Raw genomic sequence first — 27,404 nt, 5'->3', positions numbered from 1 at the left:
CACGGGAACACCTCAGCAGTGGCTTGGACAGCTGCCTTCCTGGCCTCTTCTATCTGTTCCCTCCGGGGACAAGTCTTTTCTGTGTGTCTGTGTGTGTGTGTGGGGGGGGGGGGGGGGGGTGTACAGGCCAGATCTAAAACAGAGATTACCTACTTGAGGGCAGAGGGAGCTTGAGCCACATTCACGCCCACCCAACGCAAGCCTGACACAGGCACAGTGGGCCCTCAGGGGGCCGGGCTGGGCCACACCCACTGGGAAGCAACCACCTGAGGAGGGGGCTCCTGGTTGCCAAGGAGGTGAGCCCACAACAGTCATGACCCTCTATGGACACTGACCAGTTTTGCCAGGGAGAAGTCTGGCAAGGGGTGGTGGCTCACCTCCCTGGGATGGTGGGAAGTCACCCATGAGAGGGAGCAGGACTGTGCACAACGTCTACCCCCCTGGGGTTACCTCTGTGCAACATCCGGAATCCTCCAGGCACTGAGGTGGTCTGAGCAAAGATTACCCAGAGACCCTGTTTCCCCTGAGCACAGACTCCAGGACCCCTTTCCCCGTGCCTCTCTGAGGAGCCGGGACGGACTGGGCCGCCAGAGAGGGCCAGAGACCCGCACACCTGAATCCCTTTCCGGGACAGGCCCCTGGACATCCGCAGGAGGCGCTCAGCAAACGTTTTACTCAAGAGGTCTGAGGCGTGCTGTGCCAGTGACAAAAGACACAATCAGCGGGCGATGGTTTTCAAAACAAAGGGAGGAAGCACAGCAAATGAAAGTACAGGTAGCGTCCAGATCCAAGTTCTCTCCACACACGCTCCTTGCCTCCCCCGGCCCCCCCACCTTGTGCACAGGTGGAGAGTCGGATCCCAGAGACATGGACTCACTACCCCAGGTCCAGGCTCGGTTCCCTGCGCCAACCCGGCACACCCAGAGCGGAGGCAGGGGTCGGCCGCAGCAGGAGGACCCCAGAGCACACCACGTGTGGAGCTAGGGTAGGAGCTGGCAAACTGTGGCGCTGGGCCAAATCTGGCCTGCCAGCTGTTTTTGTAAATAAAGTTTTATTGACACACAGCCACTCACTCAGGTACATACGGTGGTTTCAGGACATAAAGGCAGAGCTGAGAAGTTTCGACAGAGACCAGATGGCGCACAAAGCCTAAAATATTTACTATCGGGCCCTTCACAGAAAAAGCTGTCTTACCCCAAACCTGGCATTTACTTCCTTAATGAAGGGACACCACTGACAGGGAGAGCGCTCGATGGAGGGGAACGCGGCTGGCCCAGGCTAGAGGCCGCCCACGAACGCCAGCCCCTGGGAGGGAGGCCGCTGACCTGCCTTTTATTCCCACCGCGGTCCCAAACTCCTAGCTGGTGAAGCCCACGGAGCTGGCGTGCTGTCCCGTCCAGGAGCCCTTGGAGACCCCAGCACCCGGCCTGGAGCCTGCACTTCACAGCGGCTGTGGCCCGTCCATGCTCTCACCAAGTCTTGCCCCACCAGTTTGGACTCGGAGAGAGACGGCTTTCCCGAAGACAAGTCCACAAGCCCCCGGCGGCCTGGCCCAGGGCTCCTCCATCCCAAGGCCTTCGCTTGGAAGGAGGAGCCTGTCGGGAAAGGTCAGCTGGGAGCTAACTGAGGCAGAAACAGGACCTGGCCGCGGAGCCCACCGTGGTCTCCTGCTGTGTCCCCAGCTCCTAGGACAGAGCCCCAGTTACACCCAGCCAGGCACCAGAATGCTCCCGACCCCAGTGCAGCCCCCTGGCCCTGGGCCCCCTGCAGAGCAGTTTCCTTTTGGGGTGGCGTGATCTCATGCAGGGGGTCCATCCTGATCCACATGATGCCAAGGCGTGTTATTACAGGACTCCTCTTGGAATTTTTGTCCTCAAACCTCTTTTGCTACAAGAGCTGAGGAATTTGACCTTTTTTTTTTTTTTTAAAAAAAAGGAGAAAAACCTCAGCATGATTCGCAGAGAAGAAAGGTGGGGACAGAAACAAAAGAGGGTCTACCCCCTTAGCCAACTATGAAGAGGCAAAACCTAAACGCCGCCCCCGAGGCGGGAGAATCTTATGGGGGATCAGACACAGCCACAGTGCGGGTGAGCTGACAACCCACAGAGCAGCGCTCAGGCGCAGGTGAAAATTCAATTCTAAGAGAAACCCAAAGTAAAAACCCAGGTCCAAAGGGGGAAAGGATAAACCAGCCCAAGCTCTTAATAAACGAGAGGTGAAGGCTGCTGCTGACACCAATCCCTGAGCATCAGATCCACAAAAGTCGGAGACCGGAATCGGCTTAAAGCTCAGGAGAGAGGCCAGGGAGAGGGGCCCGGCTGCTGGGGTCTCGGGGAGCGGGAGCACAGCCCAGGCCTCCTAGGTCCAAGATGCTCCCTCCCCTCTCACCAAAAGGGAGCTAAGCCTGAGGGCAGGGGGAGGGGGTGGGAAGCAGGCGGCCAGGAGCTCGCTACAGCCCCATGGGGCTCCTTGGTGTGGGGCTGGCTCCGCATTAGGGGGCAGCCGAGGCCCACGAAGCCGCTGGGTGCTTTGTTACCGAGCAAATCTCCCAGGCAGGGACTGCTGATGCATAGCTAACAGGGCGGCAGACATTGATTTATGTTCAACTTTCCATTTCATCAGTGAGAGTTACGGCACGACATGTGGAGTTCACGTTTTTCCGGGGGGAGGGGAAGAGCTTGAGTGTGCAGACACAAACAGGCCCGCATGCGTGCACACACGCCAGTCAAGGCCGCAAGTTCCCCCCACCCCTTTCAGGAAGGAGGACGAGGGGCTGAGGGAGCCTGGCACGATAGGAGTAACCTTTTGTCCACTGTTGCTAGGAGCCCGGTGCCGGTCATCTGCCTCCTGGGCAGGCGTTCGGCACCAGGCTGGCTGCCAGGCAGGGCGGGAGCACAGCCTGACCTTTGTGGAGGTGGTGTTGGCAAGAAAGAAAAAGCCCCCCTCCCCAGCCTTTCCACATAGGCCAGGCGATTGTTGGGGAGGGGGGCCCAGTGGGCGGGGGGGTGGGAGAGTAAGTGACCAGATCAGCCCAGGCCACAATGCTTCGGAGGGGCCAGGGGTTTATAAAGCCCTCGAGCAGCCTCACAGGACACATGTGCAAACTAAGGCCCAGAGAGGGGAGGATGGCCCCCCAATGGGGGAAATAGCCATTTGGCAGCAGGGCTCGCCTTGCCTTGAACCAGGCACCCAACTCCCAGGTGGGGTCTTCAGGCTCAAAGCTCACCACTGGTTTCGTTGCAACAACCAGGAGGGGCTGCCAGCTCAGGAGCCAAGTCAGCTTGGAATGGGGGTTGAGGGGTGGAGAACAGCAGTTGGGGCACCCCGCCTCCTCCTTAATCCTTCTCAGCAGGGACGACCCTGCCTTCTGTCAGTCTGGAGCCAGACGGCAGGGCCAGGGGCTGCGAGGAGGGGGTGCTTCTGTCCCCACTCACCCGAGACACAGCACCTCACACACAGGCCAATGGATCTATCACACTCCCCGCCCACAGAGGAGCAGACAGGACGAGGGGCTGCGGTCAGAGAGTGAGTGGGGCCCAGAAAGGGGAGGGGATGTGCTCCCCAAACAGACAGAGGTTCATAAGCTCTGGATCTCACAGCCCCGTGCAGGCCTATTTTCCCCGAGCAACTCTGGCCCACCTGAGCCTCGGTTTCCCCATCTGTACAGTGGGAATGCTATCAGCTCTCAAGCCCACCTTACAGGGTCAAATGAAACCACAGAAGGGGATGCCTTTTCTAATCTGGACAGTGTTCCACCAGCAACTTTAAGAAGGGACCTGACACTTCCACTCTGGGGCTGCCAGCGAGGGCTGGGCTGGACAGCCACGGCACCACAGGGGGCCCAGCAGGAGAGAAGGCAGTGGACTCACCCTCTCCCCACCACAACCCCTACCGTGAAGACCTCCCCAGCCTGGTCCCGTGCCGGCCAGAACCCCGGGCCTCCCCTTGGCTCCGCTTCCTCCCCAGCTCCAGCTCCCATGGAGGGGCTGTCAGGATCTGGTAGGGAAGCACCGGCCACTACACCAGCTCAGGCCCTGGCCACCTCCAGAGGGGCCGCAGCCTGGACTCCACATGGGCCAGCCTGCTGAGACCCCGGCCCTCCTGCCACTGCTGTTCTTCTTGGGATCATGTCACCTGCATTTTAGAAACCCACAGCTCCCCTGTCTTCAGGTTCAAGTCCTTTGTGAGTCTAGTTCGGGCTCTCCCGGATCTGCCCTCCCACACCCAGCCCAGCCACCCAGGCCTCCTGCCATCCCAAGCTCACCCTTTTACATCCCATCCTGGCGTCCGGCTGCCTGCCCCCAACTGCCCCCTGCTAGGGCCTCAGCTCAAATATCAGCCTCTGGGGGCAGCCTTCCCAGACAGCCCCCAGGCCAGGCTGGCTGCTCTGCTCCTCTTGCCTGCCCCGTGGCGCGGACCCTCCATGCAGTTTCTGCCTGTCTCCCCCACCAGACGGTGAGATCTCTGTCTGCTTCCTCAGTCTGCAGTGCTCCCCAGGGCTGGGTGACCAGGAGGTCAGTGTCCTTAGAGACCACACCTGGGCTAAGGGCTAATCAACCAGCCTGGCCAGGTCTCCCAGTTTATCAAATGGGGATCCGGGTCCTTAAATCATCAAATCCTCCCTAGCAGCAGGCTTTGAAAAACCTCAAAAACAAGGTGGTTTAATTCTCCCCAAGGCTCCCGAGTCCCACACTGGCCCTGGCCAGCGCAGGGAGTCCTTCCTGTTGCTGGCTTTCTGGCAGAAGGAATGTCAGTGCACTCGGCGTCGGCTGCCGCTTCCGCTGGAGGGGAGGCAGGAAATGGACAGTCCTCGGCCGGGCTCTTAGGACCCGCCGAGCTGCTGCACGGGCACGTTCTCATTTACTGGGCTTTGACCCTCCCTGGGAACACTGCACCCCACTCCAAGGCTCACAGTCCCCCAGGCTCTCTGCTCATCTGGTCCCTGCTCGGTTACGAGTGGCCAAGGAGCTCACTACTTCACTGTTAATTGGCAAGTGGTAGAAATGTCTCCCCTATCAAGACTCAAACTGGTCTCCCTCTTCTTTTCTCACAAGGACCCGAACCTAAGGGCTGCGGCCTCACAGAGGCAGAGGCTGAGGACCTTCTACACGCGGAACCGAGACACTCAGTTGTCACCAGAGCCCCGAGGCTGCTGCTCTCCCAGAAAAACCTCAGCTACTTCTGTGGGAGGCGAGACGTGTTCCCTACAGTCTCAACAGGAAAGGTCCGAGATCGTGGACCTTTTGTTTCCGGGTCATTTGTTTGGTTCCTGGACTGTACACATCACTTGCTCCTTCTCCTCACCCCCATAACTGACAGGAGGGTTCTCTGGAGGAAGACCTCACTGTCTGTCCAAGGTGGCAGGAATGAGGGCTCAGGAATGGGGAATGTGTCAACACCTACTGCCCCCATCACAGCAGAAAATATGTTCAGAGCAGGATGGGCTGAGCTTTTGGCAACGGGAGCTGGGTCCCCCAGGGCTGTTTTTCCAGAGAAGGCCCAGTTGTTAGCCCTATGCCCTCGGCTGGGTCTCTGCAATGCTGACGTCCGTCGATGTGTTCAGCACCCAGGCCCTTGCCTCCTCAGAGCCAACGAGCCGTTGCAGAGTAACTGTCTGCAATGCACACCTGGCCAAGGCATTATCCAGACCTGGTGCTCCAGTGCCCACCGGACAGAGCCTGCACCTTCCAACAAAGATCAACAAAAGCCAGCAACCTCTCCAGCTCCGTCTCCCACTGTCCCAGCCAGGGCTGTGCTGCCTCCAGGAAGCCTCCCTAATCTCTTATCTGGGCAGGCAAGTCTCTCACTTCCTGCGACAGGGCATGGGCTTACCTGTCAGTCTCTCTGTAGGCAGAGTGCTCACGTGGGCAGACTATGGTTAACTCAGTTCTGGCCTAGAGCCAAGCCCTATGCCTTCACTTCAGTCCCATGAGTGAAGCCTTCATTCCACATCTACAAATGAGAATTCCGGAGTAAATTGGGGATGGCCAATACGCAGGACATGAACTACTGTCCGTGTGCCCCTGCCCATGGTGAACCTGGCCAGTGGGTATCCATTAGGCCTGGACACAGCTTCAGAATCGTTCTCAACACCATGTTCTAAGCAGCAGCTACCACCAACCAATCACAGCTGGCATCTGAATGCAAACACTGGCTACTTTCAAGAGAAGATGGCTAGAGATTCCGTCTCCTTCCATTGTCCCCATCTTTTTCTCTGGTCTCTTCTTCCTCTAGACTGGGAGGTACTTGCAGATATTGCCACTTGGGGCACTAGGAGCGGGACCCAGGAAGCCTGGGTTTAGACTCCCATTACAGCCCTGGGTTGATAACTTTGGGGAGTCACCTTCCTAAGTCTCACTTTCCCAATCAGCCATGCCTCCTCTGCAAAAACAACTGTGATCAAAATGAAAGTAAGTCGCATGTCTAAAAACACTACATAACTGAAAACAATTATTGGAATTTAAAACAAAACAAGAACAAAAACAGTCTGTACCCAGTACTCCCTTCTCCATGACCCCTGCCCTCCTGTAATTCTCCAGCTCTGGGCCTAGACATCCTCATTGGGCAGCGCCTCTCTTAGAGCCACCTTAGGGCCAAGGGCGCTGGGGACCCACCCAGACCAGTGGGCCTGGTCAAAGCCAAGCCGAGCTTGCCAGATGTGCAGCCCAACTGACTTAAGCTGCATGAAAACAAAACAAAAAAAATGCCGCTGCTTGATTATGTAAAATCCATCTGGAGCCAAAGCAGAAAATCCAAGTTGGAAGGGCCCTCAGAGACCATCTGGTCTACCTGGCTTCATCTACTGGTGAGGAAACTGCGCCCAGAGATGGGAAGCAACTTGCCTAAAGTCACTCAGCAAGCATGTGAGAGGAGGTGGGGCACTAACACAGGGGCCTTAGGCTCCAGCTCTGTTACCCTCCCCACTCCGGAACCCCACCCTTGACCTCCAAGCCTGGTCAGAATGCCAGATCTAGAGCTTTGGGGCCGGTTTGGCTCCACTCCTGGTAATGTGAGCAACACAAATAAACTCAGTTCAAACATTTCCTGGGGCCCTAGTGGACACCAGGTGCTGGGATGCCAAGACTGAGGCAATCTTTCTACACCGAATATACAGGATTAGAATGGCCTTGCTAAGTTCTACCATGACCCGAGAACCCCACAATATTCCCCAGTAGTGAATGGCTGGGTCCCAAGCCACCTCCCTGTCAGCCCTCAACCTGCGGCTACTAGACACAATCTCATGCACAGGAACCAGGCAGGCACTGTCCACCTCGGAAACTGAACATCACGTAAGAAAGAGTAAACAGACAGAGGCCAGACCTTCTGACCCTAGGAGCAGCCTCACGGCCTGGCAGAGGCCTGAGGAAGGGAGTCAGTCCCATCTGTTGCTTCCCGAGGAGCCAGAATGGGGAGGGGGGGGGGGGGGGCGCGGCGCACAACAGACAGCTGCTCCCTCCCACCCACCACCCTGGCAGGCTTCTAAATTTAGCACCAACTGGGGGTGGAGTGCTGACCTGAAAACTGGGCTGGCCACTTTGGGACAGGGTCTGGCCAAAACAAAGCTGCATCAGCCAACCCAGGCTGCTCCTCAGTGCAAAGACCCTGCTACAGCAGAGCTGCCTGCCCAGGCTGTGGCCAAGCAGGGGAAGAAGTGCAATTGTTGGCTGCAGATAAAACCCTGGATACCATCTCTACTTCCCTTCTAATATCAGAGTGGCCGCCTGCAAGATGAGTGAGGGGCAGGGCCGGCAATCAATAACTAATATTCCTGTTGTGAGCTGGCCTGCTCCGGAAATGGGAAGCCGCTAACTCCTGCCAGAATGATACCCTTTCCCCTTAGCAGTGACCCAGCCTGAGGGGTTCAGCATCATGGCCAGGAAGGACCCCATTCACCTTCATTTGACTGATAGGGAAATGATGCCCTCTGATGGTTGGGGTGTTGGTCAAAGTTCCCCGGAAGCAGAGGGGCCAGGGCACCCAGCTCTGCTCAATGGTTTAGGCAGCTCTTGACGGTTTAGCCTGACAGCGGATTAGACAATACCTCAAGTCAAGAGGGTCCAAAAGCCACCCCTGTGTGATGGTGGCTGGTGGCAGCTAAATAAGGATAGGAATCAGTCTGGCCTTTCTGACCACACACCCCTGAACGTCACCGGGGAGGGCCCAAGAAGTATGTCTGGAATTAAGCCTTAACCATGGGCAATTATACCAAAGCAGGAAGCAGGGAACTACCCACATATCAGGCAGACCTCGCTTTGCCCCAGACTCAGGCCAAAATAGAAGTTAATGGCCTATTTTTAAAAATACAGCTATTGCCCACCTCTTCCCACCATCTGCACTGGCACCCAGATGACAGCCAGCCTCAACAGGGATGCACACAGGTGGAGCCTGGTCCCTGGGTGGGCTCGGTCCACCAGGCAGGAAAGCCACATCTGCATTCGATCAAGGGCATCATGGCATCCTGAGAAAGAAGCCCCCGGACAGAACACCTGTGGGCAAGGCCACCAGCTGGGTGCGGAATGCCCTGGGTGCAGGGGCCAGAAGACGGCTGTCCCGTGGTATGGATGACCATCTCAGATCGCAGCCCTTGGATTTCCCTCTGGGAGAAAGGGAGAGCCTACCTGGCTCCTGTCTTCTTTGGACCCACGGGTTTCCAAGGATTTTTAAAGTTTCACTCTCTTTGAAGTCTGGCCCCTCTTCCCAATGCCTGTGGCCTTACCACAAGCTGAGCCCCAGGCCATGCCCGGTCTAGTCCAACCTGGAGCCTACACACTGAGTTCTGAGGCCGTACCCACTTCTACCCCTGGGACAAGATACCCAGTTTGGGCAGCATGCTAGGAATGCATACACCATGGGTGGCCACCCACTGCCTTGAGCCACCATCCCTATTCCCTCTCACTCCCCTCACCACCACACCTTGGTGGGCCATATGCTATTTGTTTTCAGGTAACATCCATATTTCAGTGCCTCCCTTCTTGTCTGGTGGAGCAGTGTGTCCTAACCCTCCTGTCCTGGAAGTTAACATCCATCAAAAAGTGAAATCTTGCAAAGCAAAAGTGTCTTCTAGATCGAATCCTATCCTTTACATCCCTAAGAGGTATCCACCCCATGTTTGCTCGGATACTCCAGTGCCAGGGAGCTCCTGCCTCCTGCAGCCCGCTTCTCACTGCTGGGCACATGGTGTGAAATTCTGGCTTCCACTGAGCACCAGTGTCCTTGGACTCTGCCTCACCGGGCACAGTTGAGAATTCGTGGGCTCCACAGAAAAATCTTTGCCTTCTTTTCCACGCAAGTGCTCCTTCCGTATTCTTATCTGGAAGCGCTCACCTTGCAAAGGCCCTGGGAACTCGGGCAGGTTCTCAAGCCCAGCCACAGACAGGTTTGAAAGAATGGGATGCTACACTCAAGAGCTTCATCATAAAAGTTCCTTCCAGCCCTGCATGCCGACACCTCTCCAAGACGCTACTTCCTGGTCTCAACCTGGTTTAAATGGAATGAGCCCCTCAAAGGGGAGTGCACAGGAGGAGGAGGAAGAGATGCAAAGAGAGGGGAGGAGGAGGAGGCACAAAGGAGGTGGCAGCCACACCCAATCCTGACAACATAGAGCCCTTGAGAGCCCAACAAGGTGTCTTTTGGAAAAGGCCAGACTCTCGACCAACGTGGGATCTGCTCCTGCCTCTGGCGGGCCGAGTGCGGGCACAGATGCTAGTGGGGTGCCGTCTGTGATCGCACTCGGAAAAAATCAAGTGGTTAACCAGAGGGAAAGGACTCTGAGACCTGCCAGGATGGTGGGTTTTTGTTTTTTTACATTACGCCTAAGGTTTGTAGTTTGGACAGGCAAAGTAAACAATGACAACGACAGCAGCAACAAAACAGAAACAAAGAACGGCTTACTAGTTTAAGAAAAAGAACGCCTCTGTGAAAAGACAGCTCCATGTGGACTTGGAAGCAGCCCGCCGCCTGCCTGACCAGGGGCGGCTGTGTCTGACTGTGAAGCGGGCGTGAAGAAAACAAACTCCAGCACAGGCAGGAGGAGTCTGCTCTCCATCTCTTTTCTCCCCTCCTTGGTTTTTGGAAGGGGTGGAGAAAGCGATGGGAAGGGCAGGGCTCGAACCAGCATAAAGCAACGGTATTTAGACCATGGCAAACTGAGCTACCACTTACTCCTCTCTCTCTCCCTCCCTCCCGCCGGAGACTGGCTTGGAGTGAAAGGAGCACAGGACCAACCCAGGGCCCAGCACATACCTGAAAGAAACCCGGTGGGATGGGGCCTCCAGGCATCCCATCATTGGGGGGAATGTTGCCAAGCACTGGGCTTGGGGCTGCTGCCGCACTCTGTGGAGACAGGAAGGCGAAGAGTTAGAGAGGCTGCACCCATGACGAGAGAATTCTGACCCCCTGCCCCCACCTCCTGAGAGACATTGTTCCCATCTCCTTGTCTGCCTCCATCCTCCACAGACCCTCCTCAATACTGCCCGCCCTTCCTGGGCAAGTGATGAATTCTGAGCCTCCATCTCCTCGCCTCTCAAATGGGAGAATGCCCACCATGTTGCGGGCACACTGCAGAGCTGTAGGGGCGGCCAGCATGCTGCAGCTGCTATGAACGCAAGGAGGCCCTGCCTCACCCGCTTGGCTGCTTTACGAAGCTCCTCAGGGCAGGCGAGTGCTTCCTAAGTGTCTGTCCCCTCTCTAAGAGGCTGGCATGCTGCACAGAGGAGAAGCCTGATACATACCCACAACTTAATGAGGAAACAGACAGCCCAGCTGGGAAAGGTCCCTGGAGGGGCTGAGGGAGGGCAGGTGTGTTTTTGGTCCTGTCAGGGTCCTGGTGCTGGAGGACAGGAGGTGCCGTGTGTGTGTGTGTGTGTGTGTGTGTGTGTGTGTGTGTGTGTGTTGGGGGTGGGGGGCATCATTACTTTTCCTTTTAAAGGCTGCTATTCTGGCATTTACCTGGTACATCTGCCTCAACAAATGCCTCCCAGGGGTGAACAGACGCTGCTCGCCTCAGCCTGGCCTCCTTCCAGACAATCTGTGTCCCACCTGTTCGTGTGGTCAGCATGTCTGTGCCTGGCCCCGTGCTTGCACAGGCCAGGGCGGGCTGCTCAGGGCAACACAGGCCCGACTGCCCTGCCTGGGCCTGTGCCCTGCTCCTCCCCACCCATCCTGAAGCTCCCAGGTGCTCCTCCTGCAGGAAGCCCACCTCAGGCCTCAGTGGTCCCCAGACCTCACCAGGACCAGAGTCACTCATCATCTCCCAAGGGTCTGACTGGTTCTGAGGCAAGAGTGAGCCCCGGGGGTCAGGAATGCCTCTTTTTCTCTCATAAATGCAGCCTGCCACCACCTTGAAGAAGTCACTTCTTCCCTTTCCTCAGCCAGAAAATAGAAATCAGACAGCTCCTGACTTCCAGCTCTGACCAAAGGATGAGGCAATGTGTGAATCCCACAAACACATTCCGTGCAGCAAAGTGAGCAGACCCAGGAACCGATCCACCCGGGTCCAAGCGCTGGAGCCTGTACCAGCGGGGGTGGCCTTTTTGCAGGAGTTTCCTATAAAGAGTGGGGGTGGCTGCTGTCCCTCCTGTTCGTCAGGGTTGTAGAGGACTAAATGAGCTGTGTTTTGTAAACTGGGAAAGCTCAGTAATTTGGAAGCAAGGAGGACTCGGTATGGGCACACAGTAGGTATTTTAACAGACCCTAAGTAAAGAGAATGGGGTAGAGTTGGGCTGACCACTCTGGCCCAATGTTTCAAAATGATTCTGCCAACAGAAAAGCAGCCCTTCCTCTCTGTCATTAAAGAGGTTCTGACAACCATCCTGTAATGCAGCGATTTTCATCTCATGACACTATTACCAAAATTCTGCGACTGGCCAAAGAAAAGGTCCAATTTTGATTCATTCACACTGGATGGCTATTGTTGTGTTAGCTGTTGTCATTTTTTTACTTGACAATCTAAAGGAAAAGAATTCAGTGCCCTGAGTAAATAGTCAGGTATTGCATATTTTAAAAATTCATGCAGCCATTGGCTGCTGTGATGTGTTGTAAACATCCCAAACATTACAGATTAGGTTTTCCCACCTGCCTAGGTTTGAGGCCACAGTCCCACTCACAAGAAGAAGAAGACACCCAGTCCTGTTATCTGGGATGAAGGCCGCCTGGGGGAATATGCCAGGTTATCCAATAGCTACACTGCTTGTCTGTGGTTGGCGATTCTGTGAAAAGTGTGAAAATGCAACTTTTCGTGATGTACAGCCAACAATGACTCCTCAGCAGCAGGAGCAGAAAAGTTTAAAAAACAAGGAACGGGGTGAGGTAAGCACCCACCTATATTTTCTTCCAGTTCTTTCAAAGACTGGTTTTACATTTAACTCTTTAATCCTTCAGGATATCACTTTGGTAAAGAAAGAATATGACTTTACTCCTCAAATAGTCAATTGCAATTGCCCCAGTCATTTTAAACCAGAGACAAAATTCTTACAAAGGGCTATTTCTGAGCATTTGAATTCTCTCCTATGTCTCTAAGAGTCCATTTAAATTATCGGTTTTACAATGTGTTTTATTATCTCCTTTAACTCTTTTATAGAAGTTTTCTTGTTTATTTTTATCTACTTATCCCTCCAAACTTCAGATCATTTATAAAAGTCACCTCCCTCCCAAAAGAAAAAAGTTATTCTAGACAGGGGTGAACAAACGAAACACAGGGTTTGCTCTCATATTATTATTTATTTATTATTGTATTATTTGTCTTCTTACCATCATTATTGTTATTTTATCTTTTCATTAACGATGGCTGATAATTTACCCAACCACTAACGAAAGTGGATACTTAAACCTGCTTTTGTCCACTCCTATATATAAAAATTTAAAGGAGAGAGAACTGACATCTTTCCAAAATAGAGGCACCCTCCTAAGATCTGGTCTCTGCTATGTAGTTCCGTCATTATTCAAGTCCCCCCAAGAATGATTAGAAAGTGGGTGGGAGCGGCTATCAGTTTGGGAAAGCCAACCCTCTTTTGTGGAGCTGACTTGTTCTTGGGATGAGGATGGGGAGGGTGTGGCTCCCACGGAGAGGTGGGGGGATCTGGTGGAGGCCCAGCCCTGGTGGTGTGGATGGTGGGAACCATCTGGCCTGAGGCTCAGGAGCGGCTGGTGCTTTCACACCATCTCTCCCTGGGCCCTCAAAATGGTCCTCTGAGGCAGATACAAGCACCCCCACTTCACAGGCGAGGAAACAAACACCTGTGGAGAGCCAGCTCAAAACACCCTTTTCCATGTGCCTTCTTCAGAGTCCAGACCTACTCTTCCTCAGGCTTCAGAAGCAATGCTTTGTGTATAAAGAAAGATCTGGAAAGCTTCACCAATTCAGTTCTTTAAATTAGCATATATCATTTAATTTAAAACACTGCCCAAAAAACACACACACAAAAACAACAACCACACTGCCCTATTTTAGAACACAGCAAAGTAAAAAAAAAAAAACTGGTCACTGTAATTTGTTAAATAATGTCATGAGCACTTACCCCCCCCCCCCAATTAAGTGGCCAAAGAAAACATGATTTTTTAACTGAAATTATTAATATAGATGTATCATTATTTAATCAATTAAAATAGCCGGCATTATATCGGTATTTGCTAACCTACTAATTACAGATTGGCACCTGACTTATCTTTGGACCACTTCCTTCTGAAATGGTTTACACAGGCCATCTGTGGATCTACTTTTATGATAAAACATTCATGCCCTATGCTATCTGGGTATGTGACTTTTTTCCTTAGTGATATAGAAGAGCTCTTTATATATAATGAATACAACATAAATATCTTTTTTTTTTAATCCTTTTAAATGAAAACTTGAACCTGGGAGCATGGCTCACTCCAAGATCTCATTTTCCATGAAATCAGGAAGGAGTCAGGGGTTCCAGAAACTGGGGGTGGGTGGGTGGTCCACAGTCCTTTGAATGTCAGGGCTGGGTGGCCATGGTTCTAGTAAGTGGATCGTGTGATTCTCTGACATCTGGGTGGAGCAAGGACTTCTGCTCCCCATCAGAAAGAGGCAGGCCATGTTAGCAGTGACTAAGGTGGCAGGAAGCCGAGGAGATGACTTGTCATTTAAAGCCTCCTCCAGCAGCAGCATTAAGTAGTCTGCAGTGCTTAAATCTGTATCCTGAATTATGACAGTTATTGCTATTCTTTGATTATGACGTGAAAAATATGTGACTAATGAAAACTTTCCAAAGGACAGAACATCATAAAAAAAAGAGGAAAAAAAAGAACAGCAGCAACCAGAGTTATAGGGTGAAAAAAGGTTTAAGAAATAATCATTTCTCACAAAATCCAATCCAAGGGACCCCCCACATACACACACATATCTATTAACATGACACTGCCCCCCTTCACTGCAACAGCAAGGGCTTTGCCCATTTCAATGTGGGCATACAGCAGGTGTTCAATAAATGATTATGACTCTTATTATTCAAAGACCTGCTCAAACCTGGCCATCTGGAGCCAGGCCTTTCCAGATTGCTAGGAATCGGCCTCTCCCTGCGGTTTCCAACTCTGACTTAGAGTTCCATTAAGGCACTCAGCAAAGCGTCTCATGTGAGTTTTCTCTAAAAACACAAAACCCAAACTGAAACCCCCTGACACTCACTGAGGCCTACAGCTGGCTGGGGCTGCGGTAGCTGCATAGGATGGGAGTCACCACTGGAGTAGGAGAGGAAAGAGTGCTGGACTCGGAAGCCAGAGATGACACTCCCCTCCCCGCCCCCGCCCCCCCAGACTCAGTCATAGCTGGGACCCCATGGACAGATCCTTTCTCACTTCTGGCCTCAGTGTCCTCACATGTCAGGTGGAGGAGTCAGAGAAGATGACTTCGAGCTGCTCTCCCCAGCCCAGTCCACACACCGGGGGGGGGGGGGGGGGGGGCAGGGACTGGAAACAGCAGCTCACACATGAACAGGCAGGCGATCTTCGTTCCAGAGGACCCTGCATGTTACCTCTCCTCCGTGCACTATAGAACCCGCAGAGATCAGAGATTACAAGGCACCCACAAACCTACTAGTTATTGGAGCCTGAGATAACAGCCGATGACATTTGGGCTCCCCCCACCCCAGGCCCTCCTCACCAACATTTACCCACATATGCACATATACATGGACTAAAAAGGCAGAATCCAATTAGGCATGCAGTTTGGTAACTCATGCATTTTTACAAAACTAACTTAAAATTCTTTCTAAATAGAAAACAGGCCTTGCAGGGTGGTGTGGCTCACTCCAGTCAGTTGCCTCCTCAAAGCCTCTTGGGTAGAGTCAACTGGAAAAGTCCCAGGTGCCTTCAGACAAATGCCTGAAGCTCTCTGAAAGAATTTCAGTTTTGTTCACAGCCAGGGAGACTTCCAAGGAGGGCTGATCCCACAACTTTCTCCCTAAAGAGGTTTCTTTGTGACCCCAGAGTGGCTCCACAACCACACACAAGCCAGCTGGTTGCCCAGGTCCACTCCAACTGCAGGCATCCCTCACTATCCAAATCTGTTTTTCATGAGTGAGGGGTGCCTGAGTACCTCCCCTGCCCCAGAGCAAGTATATTCTCTCCCCCTCCCTGGTGAAAAAGCAGGGTTCAAACCGGCCTTGCAATCTGAGCGACGGTGAGGAGCCCTGAAAGCTGTGCTAAGGGACTGGACTTTCTGCTGCAGCACCAGGGAAGAATTCTGAGCAGAAGAGTGGCCCCTGAGAACCCGCCTTACCCGGTACCAAGCATCCCCAACAAACCTTCTAACACCCAGAGAACCCAAGGCTCCAAGAATGAACAGACTTGGCAAGCCCTGCTGTGGGGCCGGGCCCTTTCCTTTCTCCCTGCAAGAAGTCCCCTGCAGAGGAACCAACACGGCTCCTAGCAGCCTCCCATCTAGTATTGTAGTATCCCGTGGGAGGCGACAAGCATTCGCGCATCCGCCAAGAAGTGAGGGTCCAGGGGACATTCCCTATAAGGCATTATATACCAGCCGCACGCACCCTGAGAACCCCCGTTATCCTCACTCACAAACCAGCATGAGACGCCCCCCCCCCCATTTTTTACTCTGTCTTAAAAATGGTTCTATGCACATGAAGCCCCTGGAAAACTGAGTAACAAATGCTTGGAGTGGACCTTGGGACTCCTGCCAGGTCGGCCCAGCTCCTGACTGATTTACAAGGCTACAAAATAGAGCTTCGTTCTGCAAATCCCCTCCCTCCTCGCCCCACCCCAATACTCAGGCCTTGGCATGTAGCATGGGTCCAACATGCAAAACCACCAAGTGCAGCCTTCTCTGACTGAAACCCAACACACGTGGCCAGCACCCGGGACGCTGGGGTAAGTGATTTGGCTGTGTGCCAATGGGTCACGTAGGGGAGTGAGGACACGCTGCACTGACCACAGGAGGACAAGTGAGAAACGAAGGCCGCTGAGTGATGCTCGTGCCCGGGAGAGGGAGGAACGCTTGCACTGGTGTCATCAAGACCATTCTGTGCACAAAACTGGAGTGACCTGGGTCCCTCTGGGCCAGTTTCCTGGAGGGAATTTTAGCACCATCGACAAACTGAAGATGTCGCTAAGGGAATGGCATCACCCAGGTTCAAAGGCCAAGACCTAGAGAGTGGGGTCAAAAGAGGGAAAGGTACAAGGAGAAGCCTCTGGGTTTTATGCACGGACCACAAGAGACTTGGTTTTGGAGAACAGGGCCTCTAATTCTGCAGCGTGAAGAAGGCAGAGCGGTTGCTATGCGAAGAGCCAGAGCCAGCTGGAGTTAAAAATAGGTTCAGATGACACACAGGAGTGACTGACACAGGATCCCTGCCTCCAAATAGCCAGGGGCTGTCACGTGGAGGGAGGACGTGCTCACCCAGAGCCCGGGGGCAGCCTGGTCCAGCGGCAAACGCTTGGCCCACCAAAAGCTGCTCCAGGTCAGAGCAGTAGGGTGAGCGGCCTGGGGAAGTGGTGGGTTAGCTATGTCAACTTGGGGGGGCTCACAGTCAGGACGTGGCAAAACCGCATCAGGGATAAAATAAAATACGTGGCTTGATCTCCACTCTGCTACATCAGAGCCATGCTGACGGTCTCAGCCTCCGTTTCCTCTGCTCAAGGGAGTCACAACACCTAGTGCTGCCTGGTATCTCCTGGGGATTACACGAGAGAGGAGTCCTGGACTGAGTGAGGGTCAGGGTAGCACTCCGGCGGGAACCCACCTACCATGTGACTTGGACAAACCTTCCTGCCCCTGGGCCTCGGCTCAGCTCTACACCAGGCAGCTGAGACCCTGCTGTTCCAAGGAAACAGTGGGCATCACACTGAGCTCTTAGCCAAGCCACCTGAAAAGGGGCCACATGCAGGTGAAAAAAGGCCCCATCAGCCAGAGGAAGGCCACTGGGCCCAAGGGAGGGTGTCCTGACACCAGGGCTTCTTCCCAAAAGTCCAATCTCACTTCTGTGTCCTGGGGTGAGGGGGTGAATGCAGAGCGCAGTGGGGATGCAAAGAGAAGCAACTGATCCCAGAGACCAGGAGAGAGGGGAGGGGTGCTACTTACTCTTCAGTATCCCTGGGAAGATGTCACTTTGTTTACCGGTAAGGAAACGGGCACAGAGAAGTGCGTTGTCCTAAGTGACTCTCACTCAGTCTCTCTGTCCCTTCACCCCCTACCTTGGGTTCAAGAAACCCCCCAAAATGATGTGCCCGCACCCACCACCCAACCCTGCAGTTCCCAAGAGGTCTGTGTGCTTTTTGACATGATAAAAAAGAAACACTACACAGGTCACTACAAACATAAGGTAAGCGCAGTGCATTCTCTACGTTTGGCATCATCTATGTCTTGCTCTTTCCCAAGTAGACCTCATCCTAACTCTGGTTTCTTTGGCAAATATTTCACCAAGTTGGCCTTCACTCAGGAAGGGGGGTCAGGTGGGGTGGGGTGAGGGGTGTGTGTGTGTGTGTGTGTGTGTGTGTGTGTGTGTGTGTAGAATTCAAGATGCCCCTGAGGAGTCTGCTGGGTCTCACTGGCAAGTTACCCTGGGAAGAGAAGGAGAAACAAGCAAGGTGGGAGCTCACACGGGTTGTGAGGGCTTCAGACGCGTTAGATGCATTCAGCAGACACTGGCTCCTGGGGCTGCCCGGGAAGCGCTGTGCCTACTGGGATGGGAGGACAGAGGAAGGCTCTGCCCTCAAGGTCTGGAGGATGAATGAGTCTCAGTGACAGAGAACTGAGGGGTGTGGGGAGGCGCTCTGGGCGGGCGCTGCGAGACAGGGATTAGGGGGATCAGGGAGGCTTTATAGAAGAGGTAGCACTCAAGCCAGGGCCTAAAAGGACAACAGGACTCGAAGATGCGGGAGGTGATAGGAGGGAGAGATTACTGCTGTCACCTTAGCCCTCCCTGAAAAGCAGGCCTTCTGACAGCCTCTCCTTCGGAGCACAAATCCCACCTCTGGTTTACAGGGTGGGCTCTGGGCTTACTCAGCCCCCACCCCAACAAGAGGGGGCTCTTCCACAGGGGAGCCACCCACCCAGTCTGAGAGGCTGCGACTGCTGACCCCGCTAGCCCAGCTCCCCTCAGCGAGGCTTACCCAGTTTCTGTCCCCCATCCACCCAAGAGCCCGGCAGGGACTACAGATGAGAAAACGGAGGCTCGGAGGTGTCCAGGGACCTGTCCCCGGTCACATGGCTTAGAACGGGCAGAATGGAAGCCAAGTCCAGGTCTGCTAAAACCACAGCCTGGCTTCTCTGCTGTGCCCAGCGGCTCTGGTCTGCGTTTTGAAATAACACTTACAGGAGGCTGCTGGGGTTCTCAAGCACCTCCCTGTACCTTTCTGAGTCCTTCATTGTCATCTATGGAGGAGGGGAACTCTCTACCCTCTGCGGGGGTGTAGGGAACTTAAATATGACTCTCAGGTAAGGGGCTCAGGAGCTATGGGGGCTCAGGCGTAAGGCGCTCAGCAAACAGAAGCCTCTGTTCCAACAACACAGCACTGGCAGGTGGAATCCCTAAACACGGGGAGGGGGGGGGGGGGCAGGGCTGTTGGAAGACACCAACCACCCTCTGCTATTCAGAAGGCACCCTTCTGAGGAGTGGCCTGTCTCTGTCCGACGTTAGGAAAACACCAATTCTTTCCTTTTTTAATTGTTGACGCTGTCACAGATGTCTCCCATCCCCTCCCTTTGCCCACCTCCACCCAGCCCCCGCACCTCCCCGGAAAAGACCTTTTCTTTTTTTAAGAAATGAAAAAAAGGGGCACACTCCAATCAACATTTCCAAAAGAAAGGGGAACCAGCCTCCCTGTGCTGAGAAGGCCATGGCCACCATCCTCCGTGCCCTGCCCATCCATCCCAGGAAGCATCCGGCTTCTTCTGGGAATTGGATCAAAGGGCACCGTTTGTGTAAGAGGTGGAGTTCCGTGTAATTAATACCTGGTTATACCCTGGACACCAGCCAGGGCGCCCTCCCCCGTGTGCAAACACCTCCCAGCTGGGCTACACGGCACAGGGCGCCGGTCCTAGGCATGTACACGCAAGACAAGGAGATTAAGGGCTGGAGGTGCCCCCGCAAATGAACAGTGTGGAGTGCATCAACAGCACGCTATCCGTACAACGCTGGTTTTCTTCTTAAAGAGAGATGAGCTTCAGGCTCTGGTTTACACCATTAGCAACACAGACACACACACACACACCCCTACTCACTGTCTTAAAGGTGCTACTTACAACTGCAAACATGTCGTAGTAGGCCAGTGACAGCTCCTGAACAAGAGCACTGGCAGTTGCTTCTGGAAAGTGGGAAATTCCCTGGCGTGGACCCGCACGCACGCTTGGTTCCAATGACAACTTAATCCTGCCAGGACTGAGGTGTGCAGAGAACAAAAAACCTGCTGCTTCTACAAACCTTCTCTTCCCCGAGTTTAAAAGAAATCATTAAAGGCATGGCCCTCAGAACATCTTTCAAGAATAGGAGTGCACACTTGGCTCAGCTGACACCCTAGTTGGGGGGCGGAGGGGGGGGGGTCAGAGTCACTTTCTCTCGGCCGGTTCCTGCCATGCAGGACCGATGTGCACAGTCCGGAAGTTCACCAGCGGCCCCTGATATCAGCGCAGGGACGTTTACACTTGGCCGGGAATCCCAGGGCTCTCTCGATGGGCCAGGAGGCCAGCGAGCAGCCTGCGCCGTGGTGTGCAGGGTCGGACACACAGGCGCAGAGCTGAGCAGATGCCACCTAAGCCTTTAAAGCACGCACTAATTGAGCTAATTTAGCTAACAGTCCCTGTTCTGTCCCCCACCCCAGTCAACCAGCGTCCTTTGGTACTGCTGGAGAGATGCAAGCTGTTGGCTTTAGTGTTATTTTGTCAGCCATTAAACGATTCATCGGAGTCATTAATTGATTTATTACTGCTGCCTGCTCAGAGGGTTTAGCAAATAAAGAATGATGTAGGTCACAATGCACAGGAAATTGGACCAAACAACGCCACGAGGAGCTGGGCACTTAGAGTCGGCCACTGTCCGCTCGGGCGGCCCTCCACACCCAGCTCTTAGATGGGGGACAGACAGTGTCGCTGCTCTCCTGCCTGAAATCCGGGCGTCAGCCTGCCTCCCACTCAAGGCGCCAGTGTTGCCAAAGATGTAGAAGGCAGAGAACCTTGTTTGGAGGCCTCAGGCAGCCGGCTCCCGAGTACCTGCCAGGCCCAATCACTAGCAACTGAGTACGTAGGAGGAAGAGAGAAAGCTACACCTGTCCACCAGGTGGGTGCTCGGTTGCAATGGCCATGGCCGAGCCTGCGTCTCAGCCCTCCAGAGCCCCAGGGAAGCCAGAGAGAACCCCGCCCTCCCCTCCCCATCGAGGGCTCTACTCCTCCAGAGATGATTGGGCTCTGGCCACAGCCCCTCTCTCTCCTGCACTGTCCACAGGAGGGACAGGAGAAGCAACAGTTGGTACTTAGCAGGTGCTTCCCAGTGCCTCATCCCTGATCCTCTCAACAGTCCCAGGGTGCAGGTGGCATTACTGCTCCTATGTCAGAGGGAAGAGAACTAAAGCCCCGGGAGCTGCCCTGCCCATGGTTACAGTCAAGCCAGAAAGTAGCAGTCCTGAGATTTGAACCTAGGCCTATCTGACTGCAAAGTCCACTTTTCTTCCCCTCTACCAAACTCTGTAGCTGACACAAAAGAGTGCGACAGCTCGGCCTCTACAAAAGCCAGCAGGTGAACAAGAGCAGGTCAACCCCTCCTTCTGGAGCCCCATGTGCCTCATTTATCAAATGACAGGGTGAAGGTGGGTGGGCCATGAGACTACGAGGAGGAGTGAGACCGCACAACTCGGTCCCTTCTACCTAAGTCCCCAGCTGCCCTGGCCACTGCGAGGCCAATGGGTTGGCCAAGCAGTCAACGCGAAACATGCGGCCTCGTGCCCCTTCCTCCCATGGTTTCCCCTGCTGTTCTACCTGCCCTTCTAGCCCAGCCAAAAGGCAGCAGGTCCAGGAAGTCTTCCAGGATCAGGCCGGCCAGGCACCCAGGAAGTGGCACAATGAAGGTTTGCTGCACTGGATTAGGCCAGAGAGAAGTAACTCTCAACACCCCTGCTCCCAGACCCTGGGTTCTGAGCAAACAGAGGGAGTGGTGCTGATGTGTGTGTTGGGGGGGGGGGGGGGTGGAGGTGGGGAGGGGGGACTAGAATGGTCTTTTTACAGAAATGTGAACACCCCCAACAAGAGGACTAACTGGTCATGGATACTGTGTGGGTGTATGTACACACATGCATGTGTATTTGTGTGTGTACGTGTCTGTCTCTATCTCTTAGGCAGGAAAGTAATAGCTCTGGTACCTAGTATCCCTAAGGAACCAAACAGCTGGTCTGGTTGACTCAAATTCTGTGATCACAGGTATCAGCCCCTGAAAGACACATCACACCCTCAACCAGCCGGGTGGCATCTGGAACAGGGCCCAGGCCCAGTGCAGAGGGGCTGACGCGGTAAGCCAAGTGTACACCAGAGCTGGTCTGCTTCAGGGCTTGATGCAGCCCTGCCCCGCCGAGCTCTGTCTGCACCCGGGGGAGTGGCAGGGCAAGGAGCTTCCCACCAAGAGGTGCACAGATATTTGCTGGGTGTCTACCAGGTACACAAGGCAGGGCTTTCTTATTAGCATCCCCCAAGAACGGGCCCAGAGCAGTGATGGCGAACCTATGACACGCGTGTCAGAGGTGACACGCGAACTCATTTTTTTGGTTGATTTTTCTTTGTTAAATGGCATTTAAATATATAAAATAAATATCAAAAATGTAAGTCTTTGTTTTACTATGGTTGCAAATATCAAAAAATGTCTATATGTGACAAGGCACCAGAGTTAAGGTAGGGTTTTTCAAAATGCTGACACGCCGAGCTCAAAAGGTTCGCCATCACTGGCCCAGAGCATCCTAGAACACACACACATCCTTTAGGGTCCTGGTGAGAAACCTGCTAAAGGAGCCTGGCCTGAAAGGACTGGAGATGACCTGCCTGATGAAAGGCTTCTGAGGGGCAGGCAGTTCATCTACTGAGAATCAGGCCCAAACTTGGCTCCTTAAACAGACAAGGGATTCCCCACAGAGGTGCCCACCCCCCATCAATTCACATGGTATTGAAAGTACAAAGGAAGCTTTAGAGACCTTCATCCGGGTCTCAATTTAGATTATTTAAGTGTCATTAGAAAAGAAAAAAAGACCTATTATTACTTACATATAGTAGTACTCTTAGCTAATTTACAAAGGCCTTTCTTTCACCCATTCTTACTTGATGAATATGCCCAGCCATCCTCTTCCACTCTCCCCCTGGGTGCTAACTTCGTCCTATGTGTGTTCCCCATCACAGGACTTGTCACATCTGACTGTTAATTCCTTATTAAATTAGCTAGCTGTCTTCCCAGGGATGGAGGCAGGAATGGTGTGCACAGCATAGAGAAGATGCTGGCTCAGTAAATGTTTTTTGGATGAATCAAGTCCTTACAAAAATCGTGATTTTCAAGAATAGTCACCACATCTACAAGGTCAAATTCCAAGACCAGAGCTCACTCAGTCAACTACTAACTTAACATTTGGCTACATCCATACAACTCCCTCCCCTCTAAACACCACCACCACCACCACCACACACACACACACACACACACACACACACACACGTGCGCACACACACACACTCTTCTGCACACACACCTCACATGCCCACGCTTGTCTCAGGACACACTGTTCCCTCTGCCTGTAAAACCCAAGCTTAGGAAATTCAGAAAACCTGGTGCTGGTGCTGCTCAGCCTTTGCTGGCACAGGAGTTCCAGGGCACTTCTCCTAGAGCCACTGGTCACCTAGTAAAGTGAGATCATGGCTATGACTCCCCTCCCAAGACAGCTATGAAGACGACTTAAGCTAATGCTGGGCAAAGCATTTGTAGTTCCAAAGGAGAACCAAGGCAATTGGAGGGAGAGGGCAGCCTCGAGGAGCTAAACTTCCCACTATCACTCCCACTTTGGAAGGAAGTCGAGACTGGGCCAGTGGGCTGGGTGCAGTGAGAGATCCAAGTGGGCTTTATGAGTTGCTATGATCTAGCTGCCTCTGCCAGCCTCAGCCAAGCCTCCTTTCCATCCCCAAAGCATATCCCCTGCTCATTCTCAGACAGGTTGGATGTCCTAGCTCTTGGCCTCCCTGAAGAGAGGTATCTGCTCCACTAACCCAAAGAGCCCCCCTTTCCATAGGCCTCTTAAAGGCACCGAGAAAACCTGCCGACTACCGTCCGGGCGTGGGAGCAGGCAGAGGTGGAGGGGACCACCCTGGCCTGGGTGACACTGACGGAGACAGCAAGGCAGAAGTCCCACCCCAAGACGCCTTTCTCTGTACCAGAAGATGTGCCCCACAGACAGAGGAATCCCCTCCCAATCACAGCTAGACCCTCCAAAACACACGGATTTATGAAAGACGTGGTTCTTGGGATCATAGACAAGACACAGGACAAGCCCTGAGCTCACTCCTCCTTCCTGCTGGTTCAATCCCTCACTTCACATAAAATGAGAACTTGTGAGGCAGACAAAAGGGAGCAAGAGGCAGAGAGAAGTGGGGGGGGGGGGGGTAGAGATGGGGCTCTAGGAGCCCACAGGGACGTCTGGCTGCACACCCCTGCTGCACCCACTCCCTGTGCTTACCATGTCCTGGAACAGATGCAGCCCCTCACCTGGGGGACCCTGTGCTACCTTTATTTTCTCTGCTCAACAAGCTCCCCCATCACCTTCCATTGATCTACCTAGAGGACATCTAGTCACCCATTAATGCCCAGCTCAAATGTCCCTGCTTCCCAGCCCATAGCAAGCACTGAAGTCCCCGAGTAGGTTCATGAGCTGTATCTCACTACTAGGAGATACATATTTTTACCTGCAACCAACCATCTCACGAGGCACCAATAAAACACTCAATACCAACAAACTCTTAACCAAAGGTTGCCATGGATATGGACAGAGCACTGAACCAAGAACAAGAACTTTAGCCTCCCCCCCCCCCCCAGCTAATTCAGAGAGGGAAGCATTCACCCATGACTCAAAATGTGCCCCCCTCCAATACAATACCTCTCCTGGGGTTGGCATGAGTTCAAACAAACAAGGAGATAATGGAAGGACTATGACCTCCTCTCAGCTTGTCTCTCCCTCCCATGCCAACCTCCCTCTTTTCTTGGGCCTCCAGCTTCAGCCACAGGGAGCACTACTGGTCCCCAGCCTTTGCAACATGCATCCCCTCTACCTGAATGCCCACCTCCTTGCTGGTTTTTGCCATTCCGATCTCTTTGTCCATCCCTCAGGCCATCCTAGGCACTGGGCAGGATTTCTTTATCTTCCAAGTTCACATGAAACACTATCTGTGACTCTTCCAAAATTTTCTACTTCGCCTTATTATATGGACAAAGAATATCTCCCTATAGGACTGCTGGTCCCAAAAAGTAGAATCCAAATATTTACTATGTCTAATAATCAATAACCATTGATAACAGGCAGAGGATTACGAAAGAGCTTTTTGGACAAAGCTAGGCCTGGCTCTTCTGGGAAATGTCTTCCTTATTTTTCCCTTTTGTAAAGATGTAACTTTAAAGAACAGAACATACTTCCATAAACCTACATGTTAAGGGGTAGAGGGGCCTCATCTTGCAAAGATCTCCATGCTTCTCTCCTCATACAATCACTGAATGAAGGTTAGAAACATGAGAACCTTGGGGGGGAAACCTGAATTTGAATCTTGGTTCTGTTCTTGATTGAAATTTGTAAGTCACATAGACATGGCAGGACCATCGTTGATGGATGACCAAGCTCCCCTCTCCACTGCAAATGCCATCTATAGCAGTCTGTTTTTCTTTTCTTTCTATCTAATTCCATTTGAAGCTATGGCCTGAGTCTTCTCCACTGAAGAAAGGAGTTTTTAATTAGATTTGGATAGTCCATAGGCCTTTAGGGACTTTGAAACTAGAACCTTACAACAGGAAGGAGTCCCACTGCTCCTCTGGTTTAGAGGTGGCCTCCAGCTCACAGACCTGGCCATCGGCAGGAGAGATCTGGGACTTGGGTCTCCAACATGTCTGGGCCTTGGTGGTCTCACCTGGCAAACTGGGATTATAAGCCCTGCTTCACAGAGTTTGTAAAAGTGAAGTTTCTGCTTCTTCCCCTAGACCAGTGTCTAGCCTGTGTCCACCAGGTGCTCAATAAATACTTGTTGAATGGACATCCTTCTAAACCAGTGATGGCGAACCTATGACACCCGTGTCAGAGGTGACACACGAACTCATTTTTTTTGGTTGATTTTTCTTTGTTAAATGGCATTTAAATATATAAAATAAATATCAAAAATATGTCTTTGTTTTACTATGGTTGCAAATATCAAAAAATTTCTATATGTGACACGGCACCAGAGTTAAGTTAGGGTTTTTCAAAATGCTGACACGCCGAGCTCAAGAGGTTCGCCATCACTGCTCTAAACCCTCCTCTGCCTTTTCTCCACTGAGAAAGTCACGCCCAGTGGGGACAAGCCAGGCAGTGCTCACCGGTGCGGCCCTGTGTCCCAGGAATGGAAATAAGGCACCACTCTAGTGGGCACCAAGGATAGCTGAGCTCAATCCCCCAACACCCTCTGCTCCTTTGTTTCACATTCGACCTGTCCTGCCGGCGAAGACCTGGATGGTTAGGCGAAGACCTGGATGGTTAAGCGTCTTCACAAGGTCACAATTCTTCCTGGCTGGGTCCAGTCATCACAAATCCACATACCCCACGCCCTCCAGTGGGGACCAGGAGGAAGAGTTCAGTCGTGGGACGAAAAGACCTGAGCCCCACCATCAGGCCCTCTGGTCTGACACCAGTTTGGGGCAGGTCTCAAACTGGTGAAGTGTGGACAGTGGTGACTTCCCATCTGTAAAACAGGAAGTCAGCCTTCCCTGCTGTACCTCCCACGGGGGTGTGAAGTACAAATGAAGAAACAAACACAACACTGGGTGTGAATGGGAAGGCCACAGCATCCCCTGCCTACAGACAATCAAAGGGGCTGAAAAGAAAGGAGGACGTTACAGTTACAGAGTCAGGCCCGCTGGCTGTCCCCAGGATGCCCTTTTCTTCACCTTTAAAACAAAGGAGTAGATTTGATTCCTGGTCTCCAAACCTGGCTGCACATCAAATTCACCTGGGGGTTCTGCAACAACCCAGCTGCCCGCCCTCCCAGGCTGCAGGGATCTAGCTTTGGGGAGTTCCTGGAGCCATGTTCCTGCAGATCCTCCTGAGTACCGCCCCTGCCCTGACCAGGGGAAACCGACCCCAGGTCCAGGAATGGTGGCCAGATGGGCAGGCCTCATCTGTCCTCCCCTCCCGAGCCGGGCTTCCAGGAGCCTGCAGGAAGCCTCCAGATGCAGGTCGGGGCTTAGACAGCCGCCCAAACAGGTACGGGCCCAGATTTAATTGGCATCTCGGTTAAGCTTTCTAATCTCATTAAAGCTGCCTCCATCATGCAGATGGAGGCTCTGAATTTAATAACACAAGAGCACTGCCCTGTCCCACTGTAAGCTGATTAAGTCTGGGGAGGACTGAGAGCACAGCCCTGGACCGCGGCCCCTGGTCCGTCAGACCCCACCTCTGCCATACCAAGCCATGCTGCCACGTGAATGGCACAAACGCAGACGGAAAGGAGAGGGCACACTGCAAAGGGGGCAGGCAGGAAGGAAGTGGGAGGAAGAGTTTAGAGCAGGGCTGCAGGGCCCACCTGCCTAACCACCCTGGGGCGCGGGGGCTGTCCCTAGGTCTTTCATTATAAACACAAACCACCAAGTGATTTCATTTCACATCTTATCAGGTGCACTCAGAGTCCCCCCCACACCGGAGACAGCTGCCCGGGGCAGAGCGCAGCACACACAGCTGTCTCCCCC

The 27,404-nt window shown here is 53.3% G+C and overlaps 1 protein-coding gene across 8 annotated transcripts in view; it reads right to left on the bottom strand.

The window, feature by feature from the left end:
• SSBP3 (single stranded DNA binding protein 3) overlaps positions 1–27,404 on the bottom strand; it is a 150,147-nt gene that overhangs the window by 25,260 nt on the left and 97,483 nt on the right. For all 8 annotated transcript variants that reach the window (XM_059689474.1, XM_059689467.1, XM_059689471.1 and 5 more), the window contains one exon: positions 10,243–10,332. In XM_059689474.1, coding sequence (XP_059545457.1) covers positions 10,243–10,278 — 36 coding nt within the window. In that variant the 5' untranslated portion in view covers positions 10,279–10,332. The remainder of the gene's footprint in view (positions 1–10,242; positions 10,333–27,404) is intronic.

Source organism: Myotis daubentonii, chromosome 3, assembly GCF_963259705.1.
Source record: "Myotis daubentonii chromosome 3, mMyoDau2.1, whole genome shotgun sequence".
NCBI lineage: Eukaryota > Metazoa > Chordata > Mammalia > Chiroptera > Vespertilionidae > Myotis > Myotis daubentonii.
This window is presented reverse-complemented; position numbering and strand designations above follow the sequence as displayed.